Here is a 22,144-nt window from a genome sequence, read left to right as displayed (position 1 = left end):
ATATCACAAGACTTTACACAACAGAAAACTGGCTGATCATGTCCTATCTTGTTTCATTCACAGCCACTAATGCCCTTGTTTGCTTAATGATAGCTTTTGGTCTTTGGTGGTAAATTCCTTATTTTGCTATTTCATCACACATAACCAACATGAGGTGTGACAGGCAGGGTTGACTCATTTCCTCTTGTGTCAAACAATAGTTACTAAGGACTTTGATTTATATTTAAAAGCTCTCCATCTCATCATGGATGATCAAAGATGGCCCAGGAAATTCTTCAAAATGCCTCCTTCACTGTCTATGTTGGTTTAGTTTGACATTGGTGCTTACATTTCTAATAAAATGTTTCCCTTTTTTAACCTTTTGAAACCTGGAGTGACATTACTTTTCTTGTGCTGCTGTCAGACCCCTTATGCATTCATTTAAACCCGTCAACCTTAAGTATATCGGTGTGATTCCTTAAAAAAAGAAGAAAAAAAACAGAAAAAAAACTGCAATGGGCATCTTGGTAGAAATGTTGCACCAATTGCAACAAATGAGTAGATTTAGAAGATTATTATTTTTTTCAAATAGGGAAAATTGCCTAAGAAAGAAAAAAACAAAAACGAAAAAAAAAATTGCAGAATTATTCTACATTGTTAAGTACTTTTTTCCATGTCATTTCCTTGTTTTCTTTTCTTTTTAAAAATAAAATTTCAGGTATTTTTTCTTAAATTTCTTCTTTAATTGCTAATTGCCTTCTTCCCATGATTTTTTAAGACACCAATTTGCTAAAGTTTCAAAGCGTTAAACCACTAAAGCATTTTTGATGAGAGATGGGAAAAATAAATGTCAGATTTCTGAAAATCTGTGGTATTGCAATGTGAATGTCTTGACTCAATAAAAGCTATTTTTCTGTTTGTCTGGGTTTTGTTTGTGGTCCATGCAGGAGACGCTACCTGCCTGGAGTTACAATAGATGAGATTAATATCCCAAAGGACCATGCAGGTCACCATTGTTTCATTTCCCCATTAGTATGTTTGCACCAAATACAGTAGCCTATCTGTTGCATGGAAAATGTTATCCATCATCCGGTCCTAAATGAAAACGCCCTCATGCATTAACATTAATATTGTGTCTCTGACAGACACCGCCAGGCCCAGTCTACCGTGATATATTACAACACTCCGGCTGACTTGTTGCCTTCCCGTGTCTCTTTGTAGTTTTCACAATATGAGTACTCGATCAAAAAAGTATGCCACTCATATTACCTTCTCGCCTTGAACGATCGTCTTAATTATTTAGCATTTTAATTTGCTTTAACATGACATTTTGTGTCAGATTTCATCTTTGGTGTCGAGAGTTTTCATATCAGTTTCATATGAGAAACAACTGGCAGGGTATGAAACCAGACCACCACCAAGGTAACTGGTTTCTAAACTTGGGTTCTCCCAGGGCCAGTGGAGAAAGGAAAATGTTTCTCATCTGTGTCTGGAGTCGCGTTGTTGGTCTACCATCAGCTCACCGATATATTAACCAGTTAACAAGGGCGAAAATAAGTCACATGTCTCACCTAAGCTGTAAAATGTTAGGAACCCGGAAAAGGGTCAATAAATTCACTTTTTACATCTGATATTTGGGAAAACACTCATATTCTATACAATCCAAATTGTCTGCCCGTGATCAAATATCCCAGGTAATAATATTTATCTCCTCTTATTAAGATTTACCTGCCGCTATACAGGCGTTGGACTAAAATTTTGTCAAGTTACATGCGATTACGCAATAAGCTTCCAGTTTACCTATTTCGTTTTCAAGTTAAAAGTCTATTGTTGACACATGAATGGGAGAACTTGTAGAAACAGAGAGGACAGCTTCAGCATTATTATTATTTTTTCTGCAGTGTCAAATACTCACACTCATACCACTCTGCGTGCCGTGCTGGCAACTTAGTTTTTCTAGACAAAGTACAGTTTTTTGTTTTGTTTTTGTTTGTTTTTAACCTCTAGAGTGCTTCCTTCTTATACCATGACTCTCTCCATCACAGGGAGAGTAAAGTGGATGACTCTTCAAAAAACATTGTTCACATAACACCAGTTGCCTAGAAACAAGAGTTAGCCCGACTTCCCCTCAGGCTGAAATCTCCCTACTCTCCCCTATAATTTAGCAAGCCGCAGAATTTTATTTTGACATTCATACACCGGAAACGCCATTGCTAGCTCGACTCTTTTTTACAGAAAGTTCAACTTCAGCTGAAGTTGAAGTAGCCTGGAGGCAAACTTCAGCCTGTTTATCGACGTCTGTAGATAACGGTTGTAGTAAGATAACATTATAATGTTAAGGACGAGTTGAAATGTTGTTATTTAACTGTAACATTTAATATTAACGCGGAATACTGAACTAAACAATTGTTTTTGAATCGAGTTTTTGATTTGACCTAGATTTGTTTTGTACCCGGTGGGAGCCTGAGGGTTAGTTTTAGCTAGCTAATCCGAGGAGATAACTAGTTTAATCCTTGTTTGTTAATCCTTCACACTTCTCTTCAGTACACCGTTGAGAGGAGGAGGAGGAGGAGGAGGAGGAGTGTCCAACGTCCGTCAAGATAAAGACGTCAACGTTCCGCTCAACAAGTGGCGTTTTTTTTTTTTAAACAAAACACAAGTTTTTTGGTTGGACATTTCTCACCCCGAGTCGAGACTTTTTTTTTTTTTTTTTTTTTACGAATCGCGCCTGAAACAATGCGGACTAAAGTTGTAGTCGTCAAACGGAAACGTGACGAGGCTGGTGAGATGGTCCCTTCAGCAGTGGGTGCCAGCGGAGTGCAGCTCCTCAGGGCATGAAACTTCAAACCAAGTTTGCACCGAGGCAGGAAGCGACACGATGGCACTCTGCGGAAGGAGGAATCGACCCAAGTTACTTTTTTGTCTCTTTGGTGTCACTTTAGTCGGATATCTGATATTTTTCAGACACAGCCCCGGGGACGTGAGCGTGACAAATCGACGACAGGCCCCCGGAGAGCAGGAGGTGGGAAATGAGGAGCTGAGGAAACCCGTCTACGAGAAGCCCCCCTTGGATTTAAATGCCCTGGGTGAAATGGGGAGAGCTGTCAAACTGAATCTGGACGGAGAGGAGAAAATGAAGGAGGAGGAAAGCATTAAAACGCACCAGATTAACATTTATGTCAGCGAAAAAGTGTCGCTTCATCGCAGGCTGCCAGAGAGATGGAACCCACTGTAAGTAACTAGTGGAGTGTTATTAACCATTTAAAAAATAATCCCACTGTTATCACACTGTAATACAGTTAACGGGGATTGTATACACTGTGGAAAGCGAGGCTGAAATATAAGGGTCGACAGGTTATCATCATGGCCGATTATCGGGCCGATATTTGGCATTTTGCCGATTATCTTTGTCAGCGATTTACTTTAATTATTGCCGATGAAATTATTTGATTAAAAAGTGCAAATACAATGTCAGCATGTGAGGAACTTTTACTTTGTTAAACATCAGAGAGCTGTTTTTATTTATTCATTTTTAATTTAAAATTTCATTTGACTTTATTATAAAAAAAAAGTTGCAGAGAACTTGATATATGTGATGCTGAAAGTCCCAGTTTTGATTTAACATTTGCCAAAGGCATTTAAACAAAGTTTTGTGTTGGAGTTTGTTATATTTTAAATTCTAAATATTGACAGAAAGCTTTTCATTTTTTTTGTAAATGCATATCAGCATATCAGTTCCAAATATTGGTTATCAGTCTCATTAACTACTAATAATTGGTATCAGCCCTGAAAAACCAATATTGGTTTGACCCCTACTAAAATCCAACACACTTACTGCTGCTGTAGTTGTTAGATAAGTGGGGGAGACAGAGGACTATTGCAACACTGTTGCATTTCCCTCAGTTACTCAGAGTTTATTTGGACTACACCAACCAAATTTTTATATATGAAGTTACTGATGTCTGCCAGTTACTCATACAAGTTAAGCATGATTACAAATGACAACAACTTGTTGCAATTGTCCCCATCCTATCAGCCACGACTGTGTCAGAACCATTACCACGCTGGCATAAGCCTGCAGTGTGTTGAGTAGGCCGAGTCTGCACACCATTTGACAGGGATCATAGCTTGCAGATAAGCCAGACCCGCTGCTAAAGTTCTGTAAGAATGGCATATACCTCACCACGGCCATATGTTCAATACAAACACAAACAAATAGAGGTATAAAACATTAAACTGTTGAATGTCTTTCAGCCTTTGTTGTCCATTTATCGTCCTATCGGCAATTATTTGTCAGACAGGAAATCTACCATGGCCTTTGCCCTATAGGCCGACATTGTATGTAATTTTGTCAGCTGACAGTTACATTGTTGTTGCCACTGGCTGACAGATTAAGGGGTGATCACACTGGGATGCATCGCACCAGGTGCAACTGGTCCAAACACACCTTGGAAGCGCATCTAGAAAAACAGCTGGGAGCGCCTGTGGTGCAGGGTTGCATGTGCGTGGTCAAAAGCGACATTGACGAGCAGTGCCACTCTGAGCCTTGAGCCAAAAAGTAAAACATATTTTAACTGCACGCCCAAAAACTGCCAGAAAAGTGCATCGTGCAGCAGCAAGAGTGGAGTGCCCTAAAAGTGCACTGTACAACAGGCAAATGATGGTTTTGCTGGCGACACTTCCGTAGCAACGTGTCTCAGTGTGATTGGTCCCTTACACTCCATTTAAACAGCTTTCCCGGCCCTCGCCGCCAGGTGTTGAGCGGTGCACCAGCACATTGAAATGGAGTGCACCCACTGTGCTTGCTAGACACTGAAGTGGACACATGCCAACCATGTGACAAAGAAGTCAACAAAACAGTGATTCAAGCTATGTAAGTTTGTACTGATTCATGCAAGAGGTCATTATAGTATAACAATTATACTGCTCCTGAAAAAAACACTTTCATTCCTCTAAAACAGTTTTTTTCACAATAAATGCAGCAGCAGATGTTGAATGTGTCTTTTGTCCCCAGCTGTCCCCAGTCACCCCTACGAGTGAGTCATTTGCAACTGCTGCTTGCCATATCTAAATGTTTTTATTGTGTCTTCTTTTGCTTTTTGCAACTGAGTATTTACTCAGGCAACCAAGCTTAAGCTCCATGCTACTGTCTCTTTGCAGAATGCCAGTGTGCAGTCTTAACCCAGTTACCCAGCTTCACCTCCTCCCTTTCAACCTGTCTTCTAACATGCAAATTCTCTTAACAATACAGTTGCAGAGAGCTCAAGTATGACTACCGGTCCCTGCCTACAACCTCTGTGGTCATCGCCTTCTACAATGAGGCCTGGTCCACCCTGTTGCGGACAGTCCACAGCGTGCTGGAGACGTCGCCCGACATCCTGCTGAAGGAGGTGGTGCTGGTGGATGACTATAGCGACAGAGGTACGAGCACTGATGAGGAGAGACAGACTGAAGGACAGGCAGAGGAGCTTTGGGCAGGCAGGCTGGCTGATCGACAGGCAAAAGAGAGGGACAGAGAAGGAGGCACACAGAAAGGTGGCAATCACCGGTTTGTCAGTTTGGTGGAGGGGAGGGGGACAGACTGACATGTTGGCAATTAGGAAAGTCAAACAGAGATACAGGATGGTAGTGACAGGTGCTGAACCTGAGATGTAGATAACAGGAAAGTTTATACACGTCCAGATAGACTCATACGTCTGGGCAGTTTTTTTTATCTTTCATATGTAGATACAAATCATCCTGCAAAATTATATGACACTATTTAATAACAGTACATGTAAATTGCATGGATGGTAACTTTTTTAATGCACAGTGCTGTTTATCAAACTCACACTGAAAGGACAGTGTGCTCTAATTTATAGTCATTTGTTGTTTTGTCTTCTGTACTCAGAGTGTGCTAGTAAGGGAGTGGTTCGAAAAGGTTTTGGCTCATGACCACACAAATGAAGCAATGCCTGCCTCTCCCTCTGCCCTAGCATCGGCTGCATACACACAGTGGCGAACAAACCAACCAAAGAATTATGTTCTTACTTCAGATTGCTTTATTTGAAAAGAAGGTGTGGAGACCAAAAACTTGTCACAGTCAAATTTTAGAGGAGAGGCACAGAAAAATAGATATTGCAATAGATTTGTTAAGTGCGCATGCATTTGCATTCTACACCATAAATCAACAAACCCATCAAAATAGCATAAAGGGAGTGCCGAGAACCACAAAATAATGAGATAATTTACCAAAGCCTATTATATTGTTGAGAACCATCCAATTACTGTTGTGTACTTTGGTGGTAAGACACCTGATGGAGTATCTGAATGTATTAACCGCGTATCAAACACGGCTAAACACTGTTTACTTTTCTTTCTTGATCACTTTTAGCAGCTGCTGTCAAAAGCTGGCAGCAGGATCTAGCTGTTGTGCTGTGCTTGTTATTTTTGCTCTATTTTATCATTTGTTGTTTGAAGTGAGATATAGAAAATGACACATTTATCAGATTTTGTTTTATTTGTTTAATTACGTGAAGCTCATCTGAAGGAGCCATTGGAGAAGTACGTTGCAGGTTTGAGGAAAGTGCGTCTCATCCGTGCCACCAAGAGGGAGGGGCTGGTGCGGGCCCGCTTGCTGGGGGCGTCCTATACCTCGGGTGATGTGCTGACCTTCCTGGACTGTCACTGCGAGTGTCATGAAGGCTGGTTAGAGCCCCTGCTCCACAGGTTAGAAAACCCCCAGCAGGAAAAATTGACTCTGCCTCTGTGTATTTTGTCAAAGTGTGGCCTTGTGGTTTAAAAGACTGTCTTTTTGCACGACTGAAGTGTCACAGAGTAAAGCACTGAATCTTCGACAGCCAGCTAAAGGAGTGCTGTTATCTTTCTGACTCAGACTCAGTATGCTCAGTAACTGGGCTCTCTTTAGAGCGAGGGCAGTAGGAAAAAGTTAAACAATTTTCTTGCCGTGTAGTGCCGCTTCTCCCTGTCAACAGCTTTTTTCTCCTTTCTCCCCCAGGATCAAAGAGGAGCCCTCGGCTGTGGTGTGTCCTGTCATTGATGTGATCGACTGGAACACCTTCCAGTATTTAGGGAACTCTGGTGAACCCCAGATTGGGGGGTTTGATTGGCGGTTGGTCTTTACCTGGCACAGTGTCCCAGATTATGAACAGAAACGCCGTCGCTCGCCCATCGATGTCATCAGGTTTGTGGGACTAGGGGTGCAGTGGTATCAGGGTTCCCACACTCATGAAATTACTGGAAAAGTTATAAAATTATAAAAACTGTTTAATCACAGCATGTATGCAGCTAAACTGGCATACATTGTAAATTACATACTAGAGAATACCAGATTAAAGCAGTTGTTCAAAGTGCTGGAACTCCGCTGTAATCTTTTAATCTGTCCGTTGTGCCTACTTTGCATGAATGAGTTCAAGCTGCAGTTCAGGAATTATGAACAAGTCAAATTCTTATGTTAAGAGGTAGAGCCAGTGTTGAATATTTACATATTTCAAAATGAATGAGAGGGAAAAAAAATCAGCTTTTTTTTTGTTTTCCCTGCTCTACTGAAAATGTACCAAACCATGAACCCAAAAATGAGGTACATACCCAGCTGTGAGTTTTGTGTTTTATTACAACCCGTATCTCAGTCGTTCTTTGGATATTCAATTTGAAATCCAAAATCAGAAAATTAGAAAACAATTTGTTATTTGTTAATGAATTAGATACCAAAACATGCAGTGGTGGCCAGCTGCACCAGTCGCTGTGACACTCCACACTGGTTTAGTGGGTTAGCTCTGGCTGAACTCGCACTGCTAGAGCTAGAGATACGGCCGCTCTCCTCACAGAAAAAGTACTTTCATAAGCCCGGAGAAATTAAACATCAAAATTAAGTTCAGTCTGTGGCCCATTTTTCCATTTCCTATTTTTGATCTGAGCATAAAATACAAAGTACAAAAAACAAATCATTATTTGTTTTTATGGTATCCAGTTCATAAACAAATAGGGAAATAACAAATTGTTCTTTAGTTTTTCCAATTTTGGATTTCAAATTGAATGTCAAAAGAACGAATACATGATACATGGATTCGTGACACCCCTGATCAGTACTTATACTGCTCCCAGTTTATCCCACGCAGATAAATCACAATTTACAGGATGCAGGGAAATGATTGTCTGGTGTGTTTTTTCTCCTCAGGTCTCCTACTATGGCAGGTGGTTTGTTTGCTGTGAGTAAGAACTACTTCCATTACCTTGGGACATACGACACAGGGATGGAGGTGTGGGGAGGAGAGAACCTGGAATTCTCCTTTAGGGTAAGAATGAATGTATGTATGTTTGCTGTACATGTACATGTTGTCTGCATGTGCAAGTCCCTAGCTGTATGCAAAATAGGCACCATTTATGCAGTTTCACCACGTAGACATGAATTATGCACATTTTAGCACCACAACACACAGCACTGGCTTACATTATCAAGAATTGCATCATGTGATGGCTCATTCCCTCTGAAAGCCAACCTGAAATATTTATAACTAAACAAGCAGTGAAAACAGGCCAGAGATTCTAATACTTTTATGGCAATGAAGAATTTGAACAGCCCTCTTCTTCAATAGCTGCAAGTTCCTGAAGGGAAGGAACCAAAAATATTTCCCTTCAACAACAAAACAGCTTTTCTTCTCCAAGTTCCTCCACAACAAGGCTGCGCTTTGTGTTGAATGATTGAATCATGGCTGAGAGGCTAACCAAATCCTCATGGTGGTGGTGTTGTCGATGTCTCTTAGATTTGGCAGTGTGGGGGCAGCCTGGAGATCCACCCATGTTCCCATGTGGGTCATGTGTTCCCTAAAAAGGCCCCTTACTCGCGGAGCAAAGCTCTGGCAAACAGCGTGAGAGCCGCTGAGGTCTGGATGGATGAATACAAAGAGGTTTACTACCATCGAAACCCCCATGCGCGACTGGTGAGTCTGCAGAGATGGTGGGCGTGTGCATGTGTGTACAGTATGTGCTGGTGGTGTCAAACACAACTATTTTTTTTACGCATTGCATTCCAGCATATTTGTGACTGAATGTTTCCTTTATGGAGTATTGTGAAGACTTTTTTTCTCCCAGCTGCACTCATCGCAAAACTGTTTTGATTACTCGATTTCACCAATGTACACACACTTGCTGAGTCACACACGTGCACAAAATTACATGTTAACACACAACTACACACACTTTGCACTCCCGCTGTGGTGTAAAAGCTCCCCTGATTAAGTGACGCTTGGGATACATGAGCGGCAGACACCCAAGGTGACAGGGGTGTCAGGGCGTTCCGGTGTGTGATTACCACCTTTCCGTGTCACTCGGTGCCAGCGGGTGTCACCCACCTGTCCTTGACAGGGTGAGAGCAGTGCAAACTCATGGGGTGCCCTGCTTTGGTGTGTGTGCGGGAGGGGCCGGGCCAGTGTGTGACAGTGTAGTTAAGAGGAGAAGCTCTCTAAACACAGATCAGGTGGCGCTCATCTCCCTGAGAGGAGGTAGCCTTGCCAACCTTGCAGTGGTTCGGCAAACTCAATACACCAAAGCTTCGAAACAAACACTGCTGCTCCCCTCCTTGTTAGTATACACATGCTCATTCAATATATCATATTAATCCTTTAAGAACAGAACCAATTGGTTTGATTTCTTTCAAAAACATGTGGAGAAGGCAATGAACAACTTAGAAAAACAACAAAAATTTACAAGAAATTAGTAAAAAAGTTGAAAAAAATTCCCTGAAAATAAGAAAGAAAAAAGGCCTTAAAACTGCTTTTAAACAAATCAGTGTATTTATTGTATATATTTTGTTATATTTTTCTGTAACACATTTATAAATATAAAATTAATATAATTCTAAATTCTAAACTATTTCCTTGGATAATTTTTCTAATCCTCCCCTCTTTTTTAAAACAAATTTTTAGGTAACTTTCTTGTCACATTTAACTAATTGTTTGCAAATTGTGGAACAAGTCTTGTCATTGCGTGTTTTTGAAGGAAATTGAGTCAAGTTGCTCAAGTTTCAGAGAGCCAAACAGGCTCGCATGCAACACCTGTTTCTCAAGAGATTCTTTGCATAGTACCACTTAATCTCTTGGAGCTAGCAGATATTGCCAAAGCAGACTTATTTTTGCACCAATGTAGTAATACTTGTGTTTTTTTATGTAAATTAGTATTTGAGGTTTGGTATGACTTAATTATGTCTTCACCTTTAGTCCAGAGTTGGTTAAAAGCCCAAAATCTAGGTAAAATGAGGCAGTCTAACACATACATTGATGGTGAATTTTAATATTTTTTGTTAGTCTGGTAAGTCATCCTCCCCAGAGCAAAAAAAGAGAACACTGGAATTGCAGGATGAGGGGTCACTGAAACTGTCAAGTTAATGAGTCACCTGCCAGTCCATGTGAGTTATGTTTACAACTCTTGGTTAATAAACTATAAGGCAGTGTGAAGCCTAAATAAAGTAGACTGAGAATGCAGCAGTGTATTATTTTCAGAGATGACTCTGACAAAAGTGTGGCTCTGTAAGCATGTGTCTTTTGTTTTCCCACTGTCTTTTTACTCCTCTCTAATTGAAACCTCTCTGGCCTCTCGTGGTCATCAGATTGGCCTCTTGTTGCTACTGTAGTTCTCCAATGACCCTGTATTGATCCATAGCAGATTGTCAAATGGACTGCTAGTCACGCTCAAATTTGTTTTTCATTCTTTTCACTGTTGTTTAAGTAGCAGTCTTTAATTTTCCTCTTACTGGCCTAATGTTCTGTAGTGGCTCACACAGGCCCTCAGTGTCCTCTGATGGTCCTTACCGGTTCTTCCATTTGACAACAGACTTTCTCCTTTGGGAATCCGTCTCTTGAGAAAATAAATTGATGACAGGCCAATTAAAGCTGTGTTTGGGCAAACCACCAACATCCATCATCCTACTGTGCCGCTGAACTCTTCCTCCAGCAGGGAAGGTGTGGTGAACATATGCTCATCTGTAAATCAGAATGGAGACTGTATTCTTCCCTGCGCTGTAAATCACTAGTCATAATCACTGTGATGTTTATGCATAACTATGTACGCATAATAGGGCTCTAGATTAGGCGGTGCAATATGGAGAAAATCAAATACCACTATATTTGTTGGCCAGATACCTCAATATCAATATTGTATTGTATTATATATCCTAACGAATCATGGGTAATGTTGATATAAGGACTTACTGGGTAAGGACTAGGCTGCAACTGTAATCTGTTGATGATTTTTTCTGTTTATCAATTAGTTGTTTTGTCAAAAAAAGGGCCAGAAAATGGTGAAAAAAATTTCAATCGGTGTCTCCCAAAGCCCAAGATTACATCCTTAAATGTCTTGTTTTTTTTCCAAACTAAAAGATTTTCAGTTTTCTATCATACAGGAGTAGAGGAACTAGAAAGTATTCAATTTTAAAAAGCTGGAATAAGATTTGTTTTCTCTTTTTCTTTAAAAAAAAAAAGACTCAAACAGATTAATCAGTTTTCACATAAGTTGGCCATTAATTTAATAGTTGCCAATTAATTGATTCATTTTTGTAAAGGCAAATAAAAGGACAGCTAGAACAATTTCATAGATTCGGAAAATGACATCACATAACTTTAATGCAGCCTTTAAAAAGAGGAAAAGATAATGCTTAGAAAATATAAAATGTAAGATGATATCAAGTCTTATATCACAATATCAATATAATATTGATATATTGCTCAGTCCTAGCTCAAACTTTTTTTCTCAAAATCTCAAATTTTTGTGTTCAACAAGACTCATTTTGAAAGTTACATGCACCAAAATTGATTTACCTGCACTATTTGGTGTCCTTCTTTCTTGGCAGTTCCGCGGTCACAGACTTAATTTATGCTGACGTTTTCTGTACAGTTAATGTGCAGTGAATTCAACCTCAAATTTTATATGGTCATAGGAGCACTTTTAGCAGCTTTTCAGCTACTCTAATATGGAAACTTTTTTTTTCTTTCCGTCATATTGGGACCTCTTTAGCGATGTAGTGATGTCACATATTCAACAAAATGCATTAAATATATGAAGCGTAGTATATTACTGCTCTGTCTTGGCTGCTCTGAGTACCGGTACCATAACACTTTAAGAGGATGCACATCAAAAATCCAGCAGGTGGCCAGCCTGACCACAGTGTTTTACGGTGCTGTTTTGCTGCTCTGTCTTGTCTGTCCTTGTGCTGTTAGTGCATTATAAATTTGCGTTTCATTACATGAGAAAATGGACGTGAGTGCATCTGAAAAATGTCAATAGCGTAAGTCTCACGATCATTGCATGATACTTGGCAGCCCTGAGTTACATGTACCATTGCATTTAGAGCCAAGAATCACATGCACAGCTTAAATTTTCGGTGCACTACCATCCACATGCATGTGGTATTTTGAGCCCTGATGAAAGTGTTAACAAATTGTAAGCAAACACATATTGTTTACATTTACTGACATGCCCTCACACAGACAGATGTCGATGATCTTGCTGTTGTTTGACTAAGGTGTACTGTAGGAGTCATTTCTGTTTGAATGCAGGTTATTACTTGGAATGGAGCTGTGTAGAGTTAAGGATTAACTTGTGTGCTATTGTATTGCATTTCAGCACAGAATGATGCTATGAATATGTCCTCTGACACCGCAGCTGTCTGACACTGACTCTATCAAGACAGTACACACATAAAGGCTTTTTTGGAAAATAAATGTCATTGATACTTATCACCATGTATTCTATATTTCAAGCAATCCTGTCCTTATTCTTATTGTGTTTAATTTCAGGTTGTTTTGGTGGAACTAAAATAATTTGGTGGAACTGTCGTTTACGGTCTTTGTTTCTAGGAGGCGTTTGGAGACGTGACAGAGCGGAAGAAGCTGAGAGAGAAGCTGGGCTGTAAGAACTTCAGATGGTATCTGGATAATGTTTATCCCGATATTCACGTCCCAGAGGACCGCCCAGGCATGTTTGGAATGGTGAGGACACGTCCGAGTGGCTGATTGTCAGGTTTAAACTGGAGTATGAATTTAGTAATTCCCACTAGTTTAATTGAATTTAATCAAGCTGACCCCCCCCCAAAAAAAAACAACAAAAAAAAAAACATTAAAAGTGTGATATCCTTACAAAGATTAACGTTGGCATCAACTTTCTCACTCATGTATGAGCTTCTGTCAGCTATATTTCATCTCAAAAGATCTCTTGATTTGACTGCTTTTCACTCACTGCAGTTGAAGAACCGGGGCAAGACCAACTACTGTTTTGACTACAACCCTGTAGATGAGCACACAGTGGTGGGCCAAAGGGTCATCGTCTATCCGTGTCACGGCATGGGTCAGAACCAGGTAATGGACATCAGTGTTTCAGGCTGTTAGCCATAAAATATTCCATTATGTATTTGACAGGTGAAAATTCACTTAAGTCTATTTAATGGGTGTGAAAAAGTTTCAAAAGTTTTTTTTTTTATTGGTCTCACTTTTAGTCTAGAACTATAGACTGCATAAGAATTAGAAATAGATAGAATTTATAGATTAAAAAAACAACACACTGTATGTTTTCCAATTGCCTAAGACAGCAGTAATCATTTTTATAAATAGAAAAAATGAAGAAGTAACACAGTCATCTTATTTCACCATAGACCACAAGGGTTTGCACTTGTGATCTTAAAAATGTGGGAATAGTGGACTTAGCTTCTCCCAGGTTGAAAAATGATATGTTGGCCTTGTTGATACAAAGGAGAGTGCTTTCTCTAACACATTTATCCTCTGTGGTTGACAGTAGTCCAGGAAGCATTCTTTGAAATTTACCATTGTTGTTACAGCAGCCCTCTGTGGACACACACTCATGTCTTCTCAGGAAATGGGCTCAGCAGTGTTTGTGCTGTCTGCCTTATTGGAAGTGCTCTGTATGCTGCAGAATCACTTCACACTTTCATTTGCAGTCTGCACACACACCAGTAGTACACGCGTGTGCTTGTGTGCCAACACATGCACACACAAGCGATCTCTCAGTACAATGTGCCCATTTGCCTTTTTGTGCAGAGTCACAGATATACTCTGAAATATTGCAAAAACTAAAATCCAAGTCATGTTTCCATCAGTTAAGTTGTAGTGAAAAAATGCCACTTGGGTCACATACATAAAACATGGTCTTCCTTTTACTCTATTTCTTCATCAGCAAAAGCGGTTTCCCCTTCAAGTGAGATTTAAAACTGTCGCTGAAAAGAGAAGATAAAATGTTTCTATTCGGCTGTTATTTGACTTGGCACAATTTGCATGATAAGATTTAGACCTGTTTTTGTCCTCCCACAGTTTTTTGAATACTCCACGGACGGAGAGATCCGTTATAACACAAGGGAACCTGCTGGATGTGTTGTGGGTGACAACATCAGTACCTACCTGACTCTCCAGCTTTGTAGAAAAAGAGGGCAATCCATACCTGCAGACCAGAAATTTCTCCTCAGAGAGGTAAGGATTTCATTTCTGATTTTAATGTCTGTTTCTATGAAAATCTGATTCAAAGGTATACTATGCAGGATTGTTGGTTACTCTTTGTGAATGAAAACTAACTCCAGCATCATTCTTGTTTGGCTTTTGTTTGTGGGTTTTTTTTTTTTTGGTGCTGTGTCTCTTGGATGAATGCTGCTATGTTTGTATAAAACCCAGACCTCACCTGAGTGCCATGGAGGTACATGCCCATAAACATCCCAAACACAAAAAATAAAATAAGAAATACAACACCAAACACTTCTGGTGGGTCATAAGTGGTAATAGAGAGAAATCACATCTGCGTGAGTCTATACATTGTTTTTCGGGAATTCTTGCAAAGTATCTGTAACCAAAGTGGCAGTGTGTGTGTGTGTGTGTGTGTGTGTGTGTGTGTGTGTGTGTGTGTGCGCGTGCGCGTGCGTGCGTGCGTGCGTGCGTGCGTGCGTGCGTGCGTGGAGCGGTGATGGAGTGATAAGGCAGCGAGTGATGTGGTGGAGAAATTGCAGGATGGAATGAGTTTTTGAGTCCCTGTTTGGGAGAGAAAGAAAAGTGTAACAGGATATCTGAGTTGGAATCAAGTAAGCAGTTTCATTTTGCATTTTCTCTGACTTCTTATTTATTCCTTTCATTCTTGAGCCACCACTAATGATTTACAATATAGTGCGAACCATGTTCTCAGACACTCACCGTTAGTAGACACCCATCCAATCACCTGCAGACGTCTCATCTTTCTACTTCTCTTGCTGTTACAGACTCTTTTCAAGGGTGCAGATGTGTTCTCTATGTCTTTGGCATACATGGCAGGGTAAAATATTACTGAAGTGTGATGCATTCATTAGAAGAAATATATATATATATGCCCTGTTTTTTGAGCTTATTATCTCAGAATTATGAGAAAAGTTTTCATGGGGAAGCAAAAAACTACTCTTGTATTTTTAAATTAACGAGATAATAATCTCGTTAATTCAAAAACACCGAACAGATTTCTTTTTTGCTCTAGTGAATGCCCTACACCTCAGTAGAATATAGATACTGTGATAGTGTTTTTTTTTCTCCCCTGAAACTGTCATTGTTAACGAGGCTTTTGGCAAAATATAACTGTTTTATGTTTTAGAATATACTAAACAGTCAGCGTAATTATTTACTTCCTTATTTCCTTCCTTCCTTCATACTACAATTATGTAAATCTTTAGAAGTGTTATTCCCGGATTAAAGCTAGAAAAAGTGAATCACAAAGTCTGATACTAAACCATAAATCAAAGAGCACCTGCAAGCTGGGCATTCACACTGATGCAGGTTGTTTAGCATGTGTTCAGTGTAGTCACACCACACTAATGTCGGCAGCTAAACCACGCTATCTAAATGTAAATGTGTCCAAGACAGACAGAACAGATGGGGAGCTGAATGTCTATGTTCCAGTTGTAAGCTTTGGTGCTTTGAAACAGCTATTACTACTTTTTGTAACTACTTGTTGGTTATTTGAGGGATCAACCGGCGTGCAAGTATTGTGCTTTGTATTATTATAACATTTGGTTGTTCTCTACCTGGTTGTTTTCAGGATGGGAGCCTGTACCACGTGGTGAGCCAGAAGTGTGTTCAGGCGGTAGACAAGACAGACAACGGGACGCCAGCCCCCTCACTCCAGCCCTGCTCTGACAGCCTCCACCAAAAGTGGTTCTTTGAGGAGCGAATGTAACGGTATCAATCTAGAGTATATGTGCAAATGTTTTTTTCATTCAGGGTCGATATCATGAGCAGGGATATGGGTGGACTGAATTGTGTTTTTTAAAATATGTTTGCCTTGCCCTGAAAGGAGCTCAAAGGAGGAAGCCTCTGTGCTTCCTTTCAAACTTCAATCTTTGCACATTTTTGTGCCAGCTGGATTTAATGGACCAATGGGAAATTATACTGATAAGTACTCACTTTTCGAAGTACTTTGTTAATATATATGGGAGTAATCTTTATTTGGATGCTGTTGCTGGGAGACAGGAGTCTACTGGAATATGTATTGTTTTTGTAATCAAGGAGGATTAGTGAGAACCTACTGAAGCGTAATGCGTTCACTTAAGGAAAAAAAATAATCTTGCTGTTTTTATGAATAAATGAACTTATTATCTTAGAATTTTGAGAAAAGTTTTCATGGAAAAAAAAATCTGCTCTTGTTTTTCTCAGATGAGAATTAATGAGATGATTATCTTATTAATCCAGAAAAACAGGGCATTTTTTTTTTCCATTGAATGAATTACGCTTCTGCAAGGACCTGCACAACTGTACATGCTGACATTTTTCTTGTTTTTCTTTTACACACTCCAATACTGCTGGTGCAGTCTTTGAAATCAAGTACGCTTATGCACACACAGACAAACAATGAAACGGCTTTATACCTCTTTCAACAAACTCTAAACCTCAGAGCTGATGGCTGACATTACAGTGATTTTCAGAGCCACATCATGAGGCATTCTAAAGTATTTGCATCTCCTCCTGTAGAGGGGGCCAGCGCTCCTCTCTGCAGGTTGCTTTCTTTCACTGTGTTCTTTATTTGTCGAGAGAAAGTGGGACAAATCTTCAGGTATTTTGTTAAGACCCCTTTCAGGACATTTTGAGTGCTTTCTACTCTTACATACCAGTGGCTTAGAGAAAGCCTTAGATCACAGGCATTATGCAAGAACCTAGTACCTCCTCAACTTAATCACCTAACTACTGATAACGGGAGAAACTCCAGTCTTACTTCGTTCTGCTTTGACTGAAGTCATTTTGCAATGCAAATTTAACTTTATGGTAAAATGACATTGGTCATATTGCTAGTTTTTTAGTTGTTTTGTAACATTTTTTTCAACATAGTGCACTTGCCTTTGTTTTGTGCTCTTTGAACAATATGCAGCTTCAACAGACTAAATCATAGCCATATTTTCTGGATTTATTTAATGTGATGTCAACTATGTTTAATTATGTATTTCTAGATAAGACTAAATAACCATGTTATTTCAGCTTGACTACAGACAAATCTCAGTTTTAATCATAATAGGTGGGGATTTATTTACTTAATATTGGTAAGCGAAAATTGCAAGACCAAGATCCTCTTTCCTCTCTTGTACACTCCATAGAAAGTGCCTAAACCAAAAAAACTTAGATTTCTATTTTATGATCTTCTTTCAAGAAGATGTTCTTGTACTGAATGTATATTCTGTCACACAGTGAGTACGTTTACATGCACAAAATGTTGCAAATTTGCCCTTATTCTGAAAAACACAGTATTCTTACTATGCTGTTTACATGGCTAATGAAATAAAATATTCCACTGATCTTCCCATTTACATGCAGCAGCACATACTTCCTGCTCTAATGTTTTGGTTATTATGTCAAAATATGCAAAAGTGAATGGCTGGAGGCGTTTGTCATTTCGCCTATTTGCATCAAAATAGGATTTTTCAAAGTTTTTTACTTGTGGCAGACTTGTCGGTCTGTACGAACACACTCAGTCCTTCAAACACCTTCTTCGAAAGGTCGGTGCTTCTATTTTTGCACAAAAATCTCTTGATGTCTGAATCTTTCATAATGTTTAAGAGTAGGTGCGGTTCTCTAGCACGTTTTTCGGGGGGTATGCATATCTACCACAACCTTGCAAATTGCTGGCAAGTTAGTTTGTGTGCAACATATCCATGAAAACGCACAGGGCCGAAAAACTGCAGTAAAAACCCCTATTGAGATGCTTATTCTGAACATGCTAAAACCCTAGGTACAAATAATGTTATTAAAACCCAAATAATTCTGACCTCGCTCACATTACTGAATTGAAAAATGCTACGTTCAGAAAAAGACGGACAATGCAAACAGAATATGCTGTTTACATAACCCGCATCACACTCAAAACATTGTGATACTAATTATAGAGAAAATATACGTGCAAATGTAAACGTAGTCACTGACACAGACAGAGAACAGTAGTTAAAGTTGTTACAAAGTGTCTGCACGCTTAAAATATGCATGCTCCCCTGCTGAGAGTACAGTACGCACAGGAATAGTTGGTGTTCCCCTGAGTGCACATGTATTACTCTGGTGCGCTGTTCTGATTTGTGAACACTGCCTCTGTTTCCATCCGCCAGATCTAGACAGCTATAGATCCTTCTGTTGTTGTGGTCACTTGTGTTGCAGTCCCTCGGGCTACGCACAGGGTCCGATGGAAACACAGCGGAGGAGTAGACAGTTGTTGGTGTCTCCAGAGTGCTGGGATGCCAGATGGCTTCCTGATTGATTTTCTGGTCCTCTCCCAATTCTTTCTCTCCACCTCTCCCTCTCTGTGTCAGAGGTGTGCAGCTGACAATGCATCCTCCTCAGATGAGCACTTGTTACTGGTGTGCTTGAGGTTTGATTTATGAATAGGAGTCATCAAGAGTACAGTTTTTGGCAGCAGAAGCAGATAAAGGAGGAGATGGAATGAAGCAATTTGTGACCTCTTCCTTACCATTAACCTTCACAGGCTGTTGGCCCCATTGGTCTCAAAGGAGCTTTGTTAGGGGACAATCGTACCGAAATAGATATTTGCTATTGATTCCAAATGTAAACTCACAGTAAGATAAATGGGAGATGGAAAAACACTGTTTTGCCATTACCACAGCTGGGGCTTGTGTAGAATCAGAATCTCGACATTTGCCAAATATAATGAATGTACAGCAGCGTGCAGGAGCACAACATCTGTGCATATGAGCTCATAGTACAACCCTAAAGGGAAAGCTCAAGATGTGCGTTACTTACCGCTCTGAACACGGATTCATAATTTTATTGCGGTGTGAAGAACATTGAATCATGAGATGGCTGCACTGTGTAGGATGAAGTGTGTTGGAAGATGGACATAACTTGTGGGGTTAAAGTTCCCAGTAATCCATAAAGGCTTTTGCTGGCACTGTGAACGGTACATGATTGTGCAGACAAAGCTTGCTGATAAGTGGAATGGACCAAATGACTGGCAGATTACAGTCTGCTCCATAGTGGGAGGGGCAGCTGTCTAGGGATTGCTTGAAGGTTTCGGACAATAAAGCTTGGTCTTAGTCTTAAAGGGACAGTTCAACGCAAACTGGAAAATGTAGTGCTATTTATCAGTCTAGATTGTTTTGGTGTGTGTTGCAGGGGGTTGGAGATATCGGCTGTACAGATGTCTTCTTTCCCTCCAATATAATGAAACTACATGGCACTCGGCTTTTGGTGCTCAAAGCACCAATAAAAAAAAACATCTGAAAAATTTTAATGCAGTGTCTCTGTCTAGAAATCATGACCTAGTGACTCAAGATAATTCACAGACCCTGTTGGGAGCAGTTTCATGTAGGAACTGTCTTCTCTCTATTGAGCTATGCTGCCCAGCTTCATCACTGTGCAGAAAGAAGCGTGTCTAATCATGGAGGAGAAGCTTGTGACAGCTCGAGATGTCGTCCATAAAAGTGTCCTCCTAGGCTGAGCTGTAATGTTCGCTAGCTCAGAGATGCTAGGTGAGAAAGCGGTAGATCCACGCTTCCTTCGTGGTGATGTGGTTAGTGGGTGCAGATGGACAGAGAGAAAAAGGTTCCCACGTGAAATTACACACAACAAGGTCTGTGGATTACCTCAAGTGAGCGTGTCAGAATTTCTGGAAAGAGACATTGTTGTCGAGTTTTTCATTGTATTATTTGGCACTTTGAGCACCACAAGCTGAGTGTCATCTAAAGTTTAAGGTTTATTTGCACAGAACAATACAACAGAAATACAACACCAAAAGAAGACAATGTTGTGCCGGTGAAATTAAGAAACCCAATGGGGTTTTATAAGGAATATCACCCCAATAAAGATAATGAACTAGGGCTGTCAAACAATTCATTTTTCTAAACAAGGTTAACCACATTTTTAAAATCATATGTTTCATTTCATTATTTTGCATTTTGAAACAGTTTTGAAGTTCACATTGACAAAGTAAAGCAATTCTTATAAGATCGTCCTGGGTCCCCATAGAATGCATTTTTATTCAGATATCAGGTCAAGGGAATCCTGTGAATTGACCATGTCATTTTTCCATTGCCAAAATTTAACCTAACTTTAAAACGTGATTCCTGACAAGCTAACATGACATGGCTGGACCACTGGATTCCTCAGGTCTCAGCCTGGTACAGCCTCTTAAAGACAGAAATGTTAGCAGGCCAATAACGCAATAAAAAAACGCTTTATTTCAAGACATTAATTGCATCATGATTAATGTGTTAACACTGACAGCCATATAATAAACAAATACAAAAGTCACATATTTGAGAAAAGTTGACAAACACACAAACAAAGGGTCAAAAAGCAAACATAAAGTAAGCAATGTTAGTGAACCAAAATCATTCAAAAGTTCTGGTTCCATTATATTGAAGAGAAGACATACAGCCGATATCTCCAACACTCAGCAACTCACACCAAAACAATACAAAAAGCACTACAGGTAAGAGGAAAAGTGTTGTTTTGCTTTTAACGTTGAACCGCCCCTTTCATAAAGGAGTGCCACATGGCGCAGAAAAGTTTGGGAACAGGTTGTTCTTTCAGTGTTGACAGTCGCTGGCAGTCCAGCAGACTCTCACGGAGTCTCCCTGCTGCAATTTAAGACCAAGAAATGCTGCCTCAGTGAGCATCAACCATGAAGGATCAGATTCACCAGAACAGGTGAAATTGCCCTTCTAATACAGTGCTCATGCTTTATGTATTGAACACTTAAGAAGTGACAGCTTTTCCATTTCTATCAGTTTGTGTCTTTAGCCTGTGAGAGCAAGTATAAATATTCTATCCTATTATTAAAAGGGTTATTTATCGTCCCCCACGGCCGTCTGTTATGCCAGACATGTCCCACATAGTAAAACATTTTTTATGCTGCCATTATATTGTATGCTAATTTGAAACGGTACACGCAGCTGCAATAAAATTGATATTCGCCAGTCGAGGATCGTATCTCTCTGGCAGGTCATAGGGGGCTTTTATATCAACCAAACCCGTGTTGTAAACAGTAGTGATATTCCATAGATCTGCTGGAGCACTTGAGCTTATAAAGTGGCTGATTGCACTCTTTCCTAACTCTAATGTGGACCGTGCAGTGCTGTTTTACAGTAGCATGCACATATCTTCTCATTATAATCCCAGTGGAAACATTTGACTGGTGAGCATGCACAAATAATAATGCTGGAATTTAACTCTGGGTCTAGTGTATTAATGCTGTCGGTAACTCCAGTGGCCTTATGAGGAAAGTGAAGGATATGATTAACAATATTTTTGTATTTGTTGGACCATATCTGATGTCTATGTGCCCGTTTAACTGTTGTCATTGTAATGTAAGTAAACGCAAATGTAATGCAATTCTTGCTCATTATGTCTTTTGTTTTAAATATTGAGTTTTATGCCTTTAAAATGTCTTAACACCAAAAAAATCCCTAAAATATACTTTAGCTCTTATTATACACCATTGTGTATCCATTAAAGTGTGACTCATCAGCATCCGCATCGAGGAAAACAGGCTATCATCCACATTTAACTGCGATGGAGACGTGAATCAAGATGCTCGGGGGGTAATGAGAGAAGAAAAAGAGAAACAGAAAAGGGGGGGGGGGGGGTAGTGAGAGTGAGTTTTCCAACCATATCTGATTGGTTTGATCACCAGCTGCTGAGTGAGATGGTGAAATGCCATGCCC

At 39.9% G+C, this 22,144-nt stretch overlaps 1 protein-coding gene across 1 annotated transcript; it reads left to right on the top strand.

Annotated features, from left to right (window-relative positions):
- The first annotated feature begins 2,224 nt into the window (after positions 1–2,224).
- galnt12 (UDP-N-acetyl-alpha-D-galactosamine:polypeptide N-acetylgalactosaminyltransferase 12) lies at positions 2,225–19,588 on the top strand. The gene is made up of 10 exons (XM_042505962.1): positions 2,225–3,210; positions 5,231–5,400; positions 6,498–6,687; positions 6,977–7,162; positions 8,156–8,273; positions 8,742–8,918; positions 12,828–12,959; positions 13,212–13,325; positions 14,292–14,447; positions 16,027–19,588. Exons 1-10 carry the CDS (start codon positions 2,858–2,860, stop codon positions 16,162–16,164), a joined length of 1,734 nt encoding a protein of 577 aa, XP_042361896.1. The 5' UTR covers positions 2,225–2,857; the 3' UTR covers positions 16,165–19,588.
- The last annotated feature ends 2,556 nt before the right edge of the window (positions 19,589–22,144 follow it).

The sequence above is a fragment of the Plectropomus leopardus genome, chromosome 18 (assembly GCF_008729295.1).
Source record: "Plectropomus leopardus isolate mb chromosome 18, YSFRI_Pleo_2.0, whole genome shotgun sequence".
NCBI classification, from domain to species: Eukaryota; Metazoa; Chordata; class Actinopteri; order Perciformes; family Serranidae; genus Plectropomus; species Plectropomus leopardus.
Note: the sequence above shows the minus strand (reverse complement) of the source record. Positions and strands in the feature narration are given on the sequence as shown.